General features: G+C 41.8%; 1 protein-coding gene across 1 annotated transcript; it reads left to right on the top strand.

The window, feature by feature from the left end:
* The first annotated feature begins 3734 nt into the window (after window positions 1–3734).
* LOC309536867 (NTPase KAP family P-loop domain-containing protein 1-like) lies at window positions 3735–12885 on the top strand. Its single transcript, XM_082231240.1, has 4 exons — window positions 3735–4034; window positions 5327–5409; window positions 7349–7507; window positions 9284–12885. The coding sequence occupies exons 2-4, from the start codon at window positions 5367–5369 to the stop codon at window positions 10378–10380; spliced, it is 1299 nt and encodes a 432-aa protein (XP_082087366.1). The 5' UTR covers window positions 3735–4034; window positions 5327–5366; the 3' UTR covers window positions 10381–12885.
* The last annotated feature ends 1691 nt before the right edge of the window (window positions 12886–14576 follow it).

Here is a 14576-nt window from a genome sequence, read left to right as displayed (position 1 = left end):
CGTACACCTTCCGGGTCATGTGGCCAGCATGACTAAGCCGCTTCTGGCGAACCAGAGCAGCGCACGGAAACGCCGTTTACCTTCCCGCCGGAGGGGTACCTATTTATCTACTTGCACTTTGACGTGCTTTTGAACTGCTAGGTGGGCAGGAGCAGGGACCGAGCAACAGGAGCTCATCCCGTCGTGGGGATTCGAACCACCAACCTTCTGATTGGCAAGTCCTAGGCTCTGTGGTTTAACCCACAGCGCCACCCACGTCCCACTTATAACCATATGTGTCTGTAAAACATGGGGTGAGCAGCAAGCTGGTCTTTGGTTTTCTGGAGAATTTGTAAATAAAATAAAGCTCTGCCATTCTCTTTTTTTTAAAGATATTTTTATTAATTTTACAAAAAAATTTAAAACAATACTAACATATAAAAAGACATACAAACATGTATAGTTTCATAAACAAATTTTCATGAACTTCGTTCCTTAGACTTCCCCATACCTCCCCTTTCTGTATCCCAATGCCCATAGTTTTTCAGCAACTTGTAATAATTCTGTCAAAGGTATGTCTTACTAGCATTTCCTTCAATCTGGTATTATCTCGCTGTAACCCTTTCATTCTAAAAACCTTGACATCTTAACCGTCATCAAGTTTGTAGTAGTCCTTAAGATAAATTTTAAATTTCTTCCATTCTTCTTCTGCCGTCTCTTTCCCCTGATCGCGGATTCTGCCGGTCATCTCCGCCAGTGTCATGTAGTCCATCACTTTCATCTGCCATTCTTCCAGAGTGGGTAGATCTTGTGTCTTCCAATACTTTGCGATGAGTATTCTTGCTGCTGTCGTAGCATACATAAAGAAATTCCTATCTTTCTTTGACACCAATTGGCCGACAATGCCCAAGAGGAAGGCCTCTGGTTTCTTAGGGAAAGTACATTTAAGTACCTTTTTCATTTCATTATATATCATTTCCCAGAAAGCCTTAATCTTCGGGCACATCCACCAAAGGTGATAGAAAGTACCTTCAGTTTCTTTACACTTCCAGCACTTATTGTCAGGCAAATGGTAAATTTTTGCTAGCTTGACTGGAGTCATGTACCACCTGTAGATCATTTTCATAATATTTTCCTTTAAGGCATTACATGCCGTAAATTTTATACCGGTGTTCCACAACCATTCCCAGTCAGCAAACATAATGTTATGACCAATGTCCTGTGCCCACTTAATCATAGCTGATTTAACTGTTTCATCTTGTGTATTCCATTTCAGCAGCAAATTATACATTCTTGACAGGTTCTTAGTATTGGGTTCTAACAGTTCAGTTTCTAATTTTGATTTCTCCACCTGGAAGCCAATTTTCCTGTCTTGTTTGTACACCTCCATTATTTGATAATAATGGAGCCAATCTCATACTTTGGGTTTCAATTTCTCATGACTCTGTAACTTCAATTTATCTCCATCTTGTTCCAAAATTTCCCAATACTTTGGCCATCCGGCCTCCGTATTGAGCTTTTTCAGTGCCTTAGCCTCCAAAGGTGACAACCATCTAGGGGTTCTGTTTTCCAACAAATCTTTATATCTTATCCAAACATTATATAAAGCTTTTCTAACAATATGATTTTTAAAGGCCCTTTGCACCTTGATTTTGTCATACCATAAATATGCATGCCAACCAAATTCATTGTTAAAACCTTCCAAATCCAGAATGTCTGTGTTCTCGAGGAGCATCCACTCTTTCAGCCAGCAAAATGCTGCTGCTTCATAGTACAGTTTTAAGTCCGGCAGGGCAAATCCCCCTCTTTCTTTTGCATCTGTAAGTACTTTACATTTTATTCTGGGCTTTTTGCCCTGCCAGACAAATTTCGCAATATCTTTCTGCCACCTCTTGAAACAGTCCATCTTGTCAAGAATCTGCAAAGTTTGAAACAAAAATAGCATTCTAGGCAATACATTCATCTTAATAACTGCAATTCGGCCTAACATTGACAGTTTCAAATTTGACCATATTCCTAAATCTTTTTTAATTTCTAACCAGCATTTTTCATAATTGTCTTTATACAAGTTCAAATTTTTAGATGTCAAATAAACCCCTAGGTACTTCACCTTCTTAACCAGCGTCAAACCTGTCTCTTCTTGAAATTTCTCCTTCTCCGTGACTGTTAAATTTTTTTCTAAAACTTTAGTTTTTTGTTTGTTCAGTTTAAATCCAGCTACCTGGCCAAATTGTTGAATTATCTCCAACACCCTTTTCGTGCTAGTGTTTGGCTCCTGTAAGGTCAACACTAAGTCATCTGCAAAAGCCCTTAACTTGTAATGTTTAGCTCCGACCTGTACGCCTTTAACCTGCTGGTCATTTCTAATCATATTCAGCAACACCTCCAGAACAGAAATAAAAAGCAATGGGGAAATTGGGCACCCCTGTCGTGTTCCTTTTTCTATCTTAAGTTCCTCAGTTACCACATTATTTACAATCAGCTTAGCTTTTTGTTCAGAATATATCGCACCCATACCATTCTCAAATCCTTGGCCTACCCCCATCCCATGAAGGTTCTTTTTCATAAAACTCCAAGAGATATTGTCAAAGGCTTTCTCCGCGTCCACAAAAATCAACACTGCTTTGGTGTTAATATTCACCTCTAACAATTCCAAAATGTCTATTATATTCCTTACATTGTCTGATAAATGCCTTTTGGGGAGAAAGCCTGCTTGGTCCTTATGAATCTTCTCCATCAACACTCTTTTAAATCTTTTTGCCAAAATGTCTGCAAAGATTTTGTAATCCACATTAAGTAATGATATTGGGCGGTAGTTCTTAAGTTGAGTCTTTTCAGTCTCTGTCTTTGGTATGAGTGAAATATACGCTTCTTTCCACGATTCTGGTGCCTTTTTCCCCTCTAAGATCTCGTTACAGACTTCCTTTAACGGTTGAACCAACCACTCCTTCAAAGATTTATAATATCTGGAAGTCAGTCCGTCTGGCCCTGGAGATTTGCCCAATTGCATGTCCTGAATGGCACCCTCTATCTCTTGTTCTGTTATTCTCTGGTTTAAATCCACCTTGCTTTGATGAGAGATTTTTTGTAATCCATATTTATTAAGGAATTTATCTATGTCCTCTTCATTTTGTAGTCCTTGGGAATAAAGTTTTTTTAAAATAGCTCAAAAAGCAGTTTCTAATCTCATTGGGTTTAGATATATTCTTCCCATCCACTTCTAAACTTGTAACTGTATTTAATTTCTGTCTTTTCTTTAATTGCCAAGCCAGAAGTTTATAATGTAGTTCCAAAAATACATTATGGAAACTTGCATTCCCATACACCACAACTTGTAACAGTAAGCATTTGTAAAATGTGTTCTTATTGTGTTCTTATTGAGTGGGCGACGAGCTCTTCATAATCTTTTGGAACTGGTCTTTGGTTTTCTGGAGAATTTGTAAATGAAATAAAGGTCTGCCATTCTCTTGCAAAGGTATCTTTGTGCTTTGTTCCTCTTGCCAGGTATTCAAGTTCACACCTTCTAAGTCCTTCTAGAACGTGATTATAACCACACGTGTTGCCACTGAGAGAAATGCCATTTGTGATTTATCCATCAAGTCCTGATTCTCATTTGAATGCAGATTAGGTAACACAAGCTCCGGAGACTTTGTGATATGCTGATGAGTAATTTTTGTGCCTATAGCTGCCTTTGTCCCCCCACCCCCACCCCAGCACCTAGTATGTTTATGCATATGTGAAAGTTTAACTGGGGTTAAGTACCGTTTCTGCATTATCTTCAAAATGGGTCTCTTAATCTGAGATGCTTTTATAGGGAAATTGCTTACTCCAAGACCTGTTCTCTCCTTGGTGACAGTAATCCGAACTTCCTAACATTATGATGCAAAGCCATTGCTCAGATTGTATCACGATTAGCCACGCCCCATATGGTATATATTCTGCAACCACCTGAGCCAAAATTTGGTATCTGGTGTTATAGCTGCTCTGCTTAGATATATCTTTCACTGGAAGGCTCCAGACAGGTTCAGTCCATGCTCATGCTGACTTTTTACCAGGTAAGTAGTGATTTTTTAAGGGAATAAAAGAAGAAGGGAGGTCAACGTTCTTATCTGGAGATGATTTATGTACCTAGATAGATGCTCCAGCTCACGGACTAGAGCACAAACCTAAGCATGTTTATTAAGAAGTCCTGCAGAGTTCACTAGGATTTTCTTCTTAGGGTTGCAACCCAAATTGTTTAGGAACACCTCCCACCTCAAACCACACTTCAAAGCAACATGTTTTTCACTTTGTGTGATGGAAGATTATGTAGGTTGGGTGGGAGATTGTTCAGGTTACAGACGCTTCAGGTTACAGACTCCGCTAACCCAGAAACAGTACCTCGGGTTAAGAACTTTGCTTCAGGATGAGAACAGAAATTGCGTGGTGGCGGCAGCGGGAGGCCCCATTAGCCAAATTGGAACCTCAGGTTAAGATCAGTTCCAGGTTAAGAACAGACCTCCAGAATGAATTAAGTTCTTAACCCGAGGTACCACTGTATTTACTTTGCACCAGTTGGTTGTTCCAGTTCTCAAGCGATGTTTGGGTTTTACTCAGCATATATTTGTGAAAATGTGCAAGAGACAGAGCACAACAGAGAGGGGAAGAGAAAGTGCTTGGAGAGCTGGATTCTCTCAGTGCCCAGTGGGATATGCCAAGACTACTTTCCTTCCTGTGCCTTAACAGCTGTCTGACTATAAAACTGTCTGGCTATAAGAAGTTCAGCAAGTTCCTTCATTGCAGGCTTTTAGGCAAAGCTTGGATGTCTGTCATGGATGCTTTAGGTGAGATTCCTGCTTTGCAGAGGGTTTGGACAAGGGGCATTCCCTTCCTTCCAAGTCTACGATTCTATCTCCTCTCCATGAATAACCCTGCTGATTTTCTGCCTTTTCTGAATGCCAACCTGCAGATCCTCCTTGTTTTATATTTTTTTAAAAACCCGTTGCCAACGACTCCTTTGTGGAAGCTGAATGGCCCTGTGATAGTATGTCCACGTCCCGAAAGCACCCTTGAAGGCAGCCCCACGTGGGGCAGGGAGGCTATGAATCGTCTCCATTTTCTCTTCTTCCCATTGTTCCCTCCTGTCTAGGGATTTGCAACCATTTGCTCATCACATTCTGCCACTGCCAACTCAGAAAGGAGCCTGTGAGGGGAGTGGGGAGTGCTGGTACCCGTAGGCAGCCCAGTTTGAGGAAGGGGGTATGTGTGAAGACCACCACTGTCTACCCTTTCTTCAAAGCAACCTTCCGGACAAACTGGAGGCCAACCCACGAGGGAGGTCTATTTATTCAATTTATTTACTTGACAGAGTTGAGCAGCTGCTGAAGGTGAGGCTTTTGGGCGCAAAAATGAGCGACAATGAGCGTCAATCACTGCTGGAAGACCATCCAGGTGTGCCATTATTACTAAATCAATTTTCTGTGCTTTTTCTGCTCAGGTGCTGAGGTCATGGGGCTCTGGAAGAAGTGGGCCTTTGTGGCCATTTCAGGAATAGTTCCTTTTTAAAAAAAAGTTTTTATTTATACTTTTTCATGTTTATACATTTAATTAATAATAAATGATTATTATTCAACTATCTGACTTTTGAGAGCCCTGTTTAGGGAAGCTTTTAATATTTGATGAATTATTGTATTGTAATATTTTGCTGGAAGTTGCCCAGAGTGGCTGGGGAAACGCAGCCAGATGGGCGGGGTAGATATACATAAATACATTTATTATTATTATTATTATTATTATTATTATTATTATTATTATTATTATTAGTTTTACACTCAATTGGACATTTCAAAGTTTGACTTCCTTCCCCCCTCTTTCTGCGGTTCCTTAAATTTATTTTTTAATATCTTCTGCATATCCAGATTCATTCAATTTGCTCATTTAATTATCTACTTTAAATATATACTCTCATGAAACTGCAGGTTATTACAATAATCCTGCCAATGTTTTTATCTGTTTGCAATTTATTTGTAAATATTCAATCAACTGTTTCCATTCTTTTATAAAACGTTTGTTATTTTGATTTCTTACTCTTCCAGTAAGTTTCGCCATTTCTGCATATTCCATAATTTTTTGTATCCATTCTTCCTTTGCTGGGGCTGCTGCTTCTTTCAGTAGCATTCTTGCTGCTGTAGTAGCACGCATAAATAAATTTCTATACAATTTAGGTAGTTCTGTCCCTATAATTCCCAAAAGAAAAGCTTCTTCTTCTTTTTTACAAAACTTCTTTTGAACATCCTTTTCAATTCATTATATATCATTTCCCATTAAGCTTTAACCTTACTGCAAGACCACCACCTTCTTTCTCTTTACATTTCCAACACTTGTTTGATTTAGATTGATACATTTTTGCCAGTTTATTCGGTGTTAGATACCAACAATATATCATTTTCATAGAATTTTCTCTTAAACCGTAACATGCTGTAAATTTCATATCCATATTCCACAATCGTTCCCATGCTTCCATGCCTATGTTATGACCAACATCTATTGCCCAGATTTCAGGAATAGTTCCTGGCATGAGTTTACCCATAATCCATGGCATTGCATGTCTCATGGGTGCAGAGGGGGCAGAGTTGAGCGGGGGGCTATTTGAGGTTGCTAAAAGGCCAAGCCCCTGCCCCTGTCATCCAGGCATGCCTTGATGTTGGTGTTGTCAGTGTTGGCCCAGCGCCTTAATGGACAAATACAGAAATCCAACTTGCCCTTGCAGCTCTTCAAAGTGATTCTATTCATCTACCTGAGGTGAGGTGTCCCTAGTGTTAGAGGACTACTTAGCCCATGGGTAGGCAAACTAAGGCCCGTGGGCCGGATCCAGCCCAATCACTTTCTAAATCCAGCCCGCAGGCGGTCCAGGAATTAGTGTGTTTTTACATGAGTAGAATGTGTGCTTTTATTTCAAATGCACTTCTGGGTTATTTGTGGGGCATAGGAATTCATTCATTCCCCCCAAAAAATATAGTCCGCCCCCCCACAAGGTCTGAGGCCCAGTGGACCGGCCCCCTGCTGAAAAAGTTTGCTGACCCCTGATTTAGCCTCTTGCCTTTGACAGTTATCCTTGTCCCGGGTTAGCGCAATCGGCTAATGGCGGATTCCCTCCGAGCTCCGGAGGGAATCTGCTCGACAATGAGATGTTTTCTGAATGAAAAACATACCAAATCACTCTTATTCTTTGGCAATCACTTGTAGCTGCGTAAGAATGTCTTTCATAAACACAGTTTTAAAAGTGAGTCTGTAAATGCCTGTGGAGGCCAATTCTGGATCCACACATCCTTCCACAAAGGGTGGGGACATAGGTTAAAAATTAGTAACTTCTTTGCTTTATTTCTTCTAGGAAAAAACAATTCTACAGATGGAATCAATGAAGACATTTACTGTAAAGCCCTGGCAAACACTCTAAGATATGTTACGGTACCAGTGACGGTGGGATTCTACACGCCGTGGAGGCGAAACAAAAGACGACTCTTAGATAAAATTGAAATTGAAATGGAAAGTAAGTACCACCAGTTCCCATGACAACCATCAAAGCCACAAGAAAAAAGCCCAGAGAGGGAGGAGGCAGGATGTAAGGAGCGTGGAGCCATAAAATCATAGACTCATAGAACTGTAGAGTTGGAAATACCACAGGAGTCATCTAGTCCAAACCTCTGCAATACAAGACTCCTTTGACCCAATGACCCAGACATTAAGAATCTCCTGTGAATTGGCAAAATACAGGCCCTTTCCTCTTTTTGACGATTTGGCACCCAGGAAGCCAAATGTTTGGTGCCAAGTAAATGCAATATTTAGTACGCAGAAGCAAAAATAATTTCTAAAAGTGGCATAGTCACCTGTCGTCTTCTTCTTCTTCTTCTTCTTCTTCTTCTTCTTCTTCAATCCCTCGTAGCCGAGGAAGATTGACTTCCATAAACATGGTTTTAACAAGGAGTCAGTAAGTGACTGTGGAAGCCAATTCTGGATCCACACGTCCTTCCACAATGGGGACATAGGTTTCCGGGCGGGAGTTGATCACGGTGTGGATTTGCCAAGCTGTTCCTTCCTCTTAGCACGTTTCTCCCTTGCGTCCTGAGTTCAAGTGTCTTCAAAGCCCATGACACCTTTGCTAAAGGCTGTTCTCCAACTGAAGCGCTCGCAGGCCAGTGTTTCCCAGTTGTCAGTGTTTATACTACATTTTTGTAGATTTGCCTTGAGACAGTCTTTAAACCTCTTTTGTTGACCACCAGCATTACGCTTATGGGCCACACACGTACGCAATCTAAATATAGACAAAATAAAACAGTGTAGATTAAATATAATGTGCTCCCGTCCCAAACCAGCTTGTTAGCCAGCAGAAGGAGGCAGCCACCTTGGGTGGAAGAATTCCAAGGCGTGGTGCTCCTGTCGGAGAAGCAAGAAATAGCAGTGGTCTCTGGGTTCCCGCGAGACCTCTCACAAGATCCCACTGGAACCCAGAAACTGCAATCAGGTGATCCTAGTAAGTGAGGCTTCAGCAGGGGCACCCTCCCATTTTGCTGCCCCTGACCAGCACACTACAGTGGTACCTCAGGTTAAGTACTTAATTCGTTCCGGAGGTCTGTACTTAACCTGAAACTGTTCTTAACCTGAAGACCACTTTAGCCAATGGGGCCTCCTGCTGCTGCCGCGCCGCCGGAGCATGATTTCTGTTCATATCCTGAAGCAAAGTTCTTAACCTGAAGCACTATTTCTGGGTTAGCGGAGTGTGTAACCTGAAGCGTATGTAACCTGAAGCGTATGTAACCTGAGGTATCACTGTATTATTATTAAGCACATGCAAGACACTACTAAACCTTAGGTGACCTAAATACAATGCTGGTAACAACACACACAACGTAACAGGCTGTTTTTGACTATGTAACTCCTATTTCAAACACAATTCAACCTATAATATCTCACAAAGTGTAATTCCATAGACCAACACATCATGCAAACAGAACATATCAAGAGAAAATAAAGTCCAATGGATGGTCAGGAGATAAAGTCCATTCGGTTCCTAAAATTGAATATTGTTAATATTGGCTTAATCCCTGGTATCTCCAGGTAGGGCTAGGAATGTCCCCTGCCTGAAATGCTGGAGAGCTGCTGCCAGTCAGTGTAGACAATACTGAGCTACATAGGCCAATGATCTGATTCAATATAAGGCAGCTTGATATGTTCCTAAGGGATGACCACAAAAAGGCCCTCCCGGTCCTCTGACCTGCAGCAAATGTTGCGCTGGTACAAATGTTGTGCTTCTTCCTTTATGTTACAGAGGGGGAAAGTAACAGGAAGTGCGGATGGAGAAATGGAGGAATGTGTTCTCAACTTTGGCTGGCTTTGCGCATGATTTTTTGTTACCTGGTTTCCGGTTCCAAAGAGATCAAAAGTCACAGCACGAAAGAAGACGATTATATCCGGTACATCTTCATCGATTTTGATGCCTGGGAGTTTGTAGGATGTGACCGTATCTGGGCTGGCCTTGTTACTACGCTGCTTGATGAAATTGAAGGAAAGAATAAGTTTCATTTTAGCCTTTTTAGGGCCTTTGGTTGCAAAGCTATGGAGAAAGGTGAGAAAAGGAAATGGTTTTTTAAAGGAAGGAGGGGGCTGGTCATTCCCATTGTATCAGGTTTGCTTATTCTTTTAGCGGCATGCAGCAACCTAATGAAAGATGCGTTCCAGGAGATCTTCGGATTCGTGGCTATAGCAGGGAGTCTTACGTTGATTTCTCCTTTAATACTTGCTTGTAAAAACTTCTACTTCACATTGAAAAAGGAACTTCTGACAGAAATGGACAAAAAGGCTCTCAGTGCCCAGCTGGGCTTCATGCACATTGTGAAGGAAGAGGTGAAAACAATCACAAAGTTCCTCCAGTTCCTGGGATGGATAGAGAAGCGAGAGATTCGGGTGGTTCTGAAGATCACCAATTTGGACAAGTGCACTCAGGACAAAGTGGTAGGTGCTCTGGACGCCATCAATATACTTCTTTCCGACAAGGATGCCCCATTTATCTCCATCTTGGCTGCCGATACAAGCATCCTTGTGGAATGTATCCAAAAAAATAAAAACACGAATGGCTACTTATACTTAAACCGAATTGTGTCCTTGCCCTTCTCCCTGCCGCAGATGACCCCTAAGGATGAAGAAGTCAACAATAAGGAAATTATATTTATCCGTGATCAGTTGAAGAATCACAGGTACATCCCAGGGAATTCTGCCCAACTGAAAAGGGTGCTGAGCACAGTCCTGACCATCTGTTCCATGACCAAGGTGACATCGGAGACTGAAGCCGAACATAGAAGTGGCGATAGACTGGGTTGTTCTTGCCAACTGTTGGCCTTGCCGCATGAGCTGGATTTTGCAGTGTGAGGAAGATAATCGACAGCAAAGAAAACTTGAGGAAAGCCAGGCAGCAAACCCAAATGTGAGGCAGGGCAATGGCAGAAGACACCAACAAAGGACGCAAGCCGAGAAAACGTTACTGCAAATTTACAACGACCACGAGTCAGAATTGTTTGAGTATGCTGCGAAAGATAATACACAAAGCCTCCTGGAACTTGATGGAGATCCTGATCTTTTCATGAGCTTCTTGGTCAACAAGGAGAGGAGTTTCACAGCAGAGAAGGTCAGTTCTTTTGCAAACCTTCTGCTCAATTTGGATTACTCTTTGAAAAGGCCATTTGAGTTGCTCCGAGGTCGGAGGAACATACGGAAAAGTGAGGAACGACAACAAGAGCTGGCAGAAATAGTCACCAGTCTTTGAAAAAAGTACCAGTGGAGATTTGTGGAGAAATGTATGACCACCCAAAAGATTTTATTTGCATTAACCAGACAGTGATTCTTAGGATTCATTATCAATACATTATCAATACCTTGGTTCTCAAACTTAATCCGTTCCAGAAGTCCGTTCCAAAACCAAAGCATTCCAAAACCAAGGCGCACTTTCCCATAGAAAGGAATGCAAAATGGATTAATTGGTTCCAGACTTTTAAAAACAATCCCTAAAACAGCAATTTAACATGAATGTTACTATCTGATGAGACCACTGATCCATAAAATGAAAGCAATAAACAATGTACTGCAGTCACACAATCAATCAATCAATCAGTAGCTGAACACAGTCACAAAAACAAAACAAAAAAGCCGCAAAACAAAAATGCAAAATAAATAGCAAAAACAGACAAACCTCAGCGTAACACTCAAAACAGAAGTGTGGCACTCAAATCGGAAGAGTAGCACTCAAAATGGAAGCATAGTCCAGCCCTCTAACCACCACACCAAACTGGTTGTGTTCAGAGGTTTTATCCCTTATGTGTTTGTTGGCCTGGGCTCCTTTGAGAGGAAGGTGGGATATAAATTAAATCGCCGCCGCCACCGTCTTCATTAAGGTGTAGTAACAGCAGCAGTTTGCATATGGGCAAACCATAGTTTGACATGCTTTCTTTTGGCTACAAACTAGTGCTACTTATGGCAGGTTTTTGGCACTTGCTTAAAACATTTTTGTTGAGGTAAGCCCATCCAGGCACATAGATTCTGATGTCTTTTCTGTTCTTTTTCTGTTAATTTGAATGGCTTTTGAACGTTGCTTATTGATCGTTTTAACATTACTTATAAACAGCTTAGAGGTTTTACTACAATCAAAGGGTATATAAATTCCGTGAAACAAATTAAACTGAGAAATTAAACAACCTACATTTAAATAGAAATGTCACATAGCGTAAGGTAAAGGATGTATGGCACTAAATGTTTGGGTTTAGTAGATATTAGCATTTATTACAGGCTTCCTCAACCTTGGCCCTCCCATTGTTTTTGGCCTACAACTCCCATGATCCCTAGCTAGCAGGACCAGTGGTCACTGATGATGGGAATTGGAGTCTCAAAACATCTGGAGGCCGAGGTTGAGGAAGCATGATTTATTAGAACTTGTACATTATAACTGGGATGTGCTCTGAGACAGTCTCAGTGTGTATTAGAAGGGGGTACTGTAATGGGTTTGAGGTGTTTAATTAATACTGATGTGTAAAGACTGTGTATCAGACCCTGAGAATGGAATCAAGACCAACGGACCGCCTCTCCTGGTATGCCCTGCAGAGGACCTTAAGGTCCATGAATAATCATAGTTTAGAGGTCTTGGGCCCTAAGGAAGTCAGACTATCCTCCACCAGGAGCAGGGCCTTCTCAGTGATGGCTCCAACCTGGTGGAATGCTCTGTCCCATGAGACCAGGGCCCTGCAGGATTTAACCTTCTTCCGCAGGGCCTGTAAGACAGAGTTATTCCGCCTGGCCTTTAATTTGAATTCAGCCTGATCATTTATTTCCCTTCCTTCTCTCCCCCTCCCCTTTTTATGAAGATTACCCGCTCTGGGATCCCACAGCTAATTCTCCCCTGGTCTCCTCGCTGGCCCAAATAGGACAAATTTAGCCAGCTAGGCCTGGTGGCCATCTAATGTTTATTGGATGGATTTCCCCCTTAAATTCATTTTTGAATTCTGAATTTTTTGTTATTCACGTTTTATACTGTATTTTGTGCTGTTTTTTTTTGTGTTTTTTTTTTTGCATCAATTAAGTGTTTTAAATTTGTTGTTAGCCGCCCTGAGCCCGGTTTTCTGAAACATGAAGGGTGGGGTATAAATAAAAATTTATGTGTATCGGAATAGGTCTGTGGATGCTATTCTGAGCATCAACGGGCTCTGACATGCTCTGTTGCAGGGCTGCCTCCACCTTTGCCTTCACACACGTGGGTCACATATTTCTCCCAGGAGGAAGAGGCAGCCCACCACCCGTGTGATGGAGGTGGAAGCCCTGTGAATGGAGCCTGACAGAGGCTGACTCTGGCTCGCGAGGAGACCCCCTCCCTCAAAAAAGCCGAAAGATAGCCTCAGCAGGCTGGCTTGGAGAGCGCAGGACAGGCCAGGCGGCAGACAAAGCTTTCCTCCCAGGAGAGGGGTTTTTTCTAAAATTAAAACTGGATTTATGGTGATGTTTTCTATCACTCAACCGAAATATCTCAAGGACCACCTCAATCATCTCAAGCCCTTCTTCCTCTGCAAGGCCTCCAGAGGGTAGCAACGCCAGAACGGGGCCTTTACTGCGGTGGCTCCCCATTTGTACAATGCTCTCCCCAGGGAGGCTCGCTTGGCGCCTTCCTTACATATCTTTAAGCGCCAGCAAAAATATTTCTCTATTACCAAGTCTTTGGCTGAGTAACATGTTTGTTTGTGGGTGTGGGTGTTATTGGTTTGTTTTTGTTTGGTTACATACGGTATTTTGTGTTTCATTTTGTATTTTTATGTTGTGTACTGCCCTGTGATCTTGATATATACAATGGTATACACATTTAATAAATAATAATAATAATAATAATAATAATAATAATAATAATAATAATAATGGTGTACTTCTCCATGTTTCTTCCACTGTAAGCCACACGGGAAATCCATACATTGAGGGGAGGGATATAAATGTTAAAAAGGGGAAAGAATTACATGGCCAACTCACTGCAACACTCCACCTTTACAACATCTGTGCTACTAACTCTCAAACTTTGGGATTGTTGAAATATATACAACAAAAAATTAATCAATTTGAGTCATACTAGACCCCAACGTTTTAACTAATGTGGACTAAATTTGCTACTGGGGCCCCTCCAGGACTGAAGGCCCTGAAGCTTCTTTAGTTTTACAGTAGATCCACCTCTGCGTGTGGTTTCAAGAGTTTGAGAGGGCGCCTTTTCGTGTATACACAGAGCCCTTGTAACCAAACTCCTGCATGAGAAGTGATTTTGCTGCATATCTTATTGAAATCTTTCTGTACATACCGTCGATCCAGAATGTGTTGTTTACAGTTTACATGGTGCAGAGAGTGGTACCTTGGGTTACATACACTTCAGGTTACATACGCTTCAGGTTACAGACTCCGCTAACCCAGAAATATTACCTCGGGTTAAGAACTTTGCTTCAGGATGAGAACAGAAATCGTGCTCCGGCGGCACGGCAGCAGCAGGAGGCCCCATTAGCTAAAGTGCTGCTTCAGGTTAAGAACAGTTTCAGGTTAAGAACAGACCTCCGGAACAAATTAAGTACTTAACTGGAGGTACCACTGTATTAGGCTCACTGACAGCATGTATGCGTTGCCACCCAAAATATTGTCCTTCCAAACTGGTAAGGATTGTTTATGTAGTTGCAGCTTTTCATATGTAAGATTTCACGAGAAACGCCCACTCATATGCCTGGAGGAAAATTGCCATAGGAAGAACTCCCATCTCCTTGGAGTCAGTTGCCTGTTCCTTTGTAATCCTGCTGTTTTATCAGCTGCCTTCATCCAATAAATATACGTATCAGAACTTCCTTCTGGGAAGGGCTGCGGGAATGTTGCACAACAATCAGCCGAATAAAATCGTAAAACAGCATAGCCAGAAAGGATACGAAGACTACCTAACGTTTTGCTCCCTGGCATGATTCATTTCTGAGCACAATTCAAAGTGTTGGTGCTGACCTTTAAAGCACTAAACGGCCTTAAAGGCCCAGTAGACCTGAAGGAGAGTCTCCAACCCCATCATTCAGCCT

The sequence above is a fragment of the Podarcis vaucheri genome (genome assembly GCF_965113315.1).
Source record: "Podarcis vaucheri genome assembly, chromosome: 7".
NCBI lineage: Eukaryota > Metazoa > Chordata > Lepidosauria > Squamata > Lacertidae > Podarcis > Podarcis vaucheri.
This window is presented reverse-complemented; position numbering and strand designations above follow the sequence as displayed.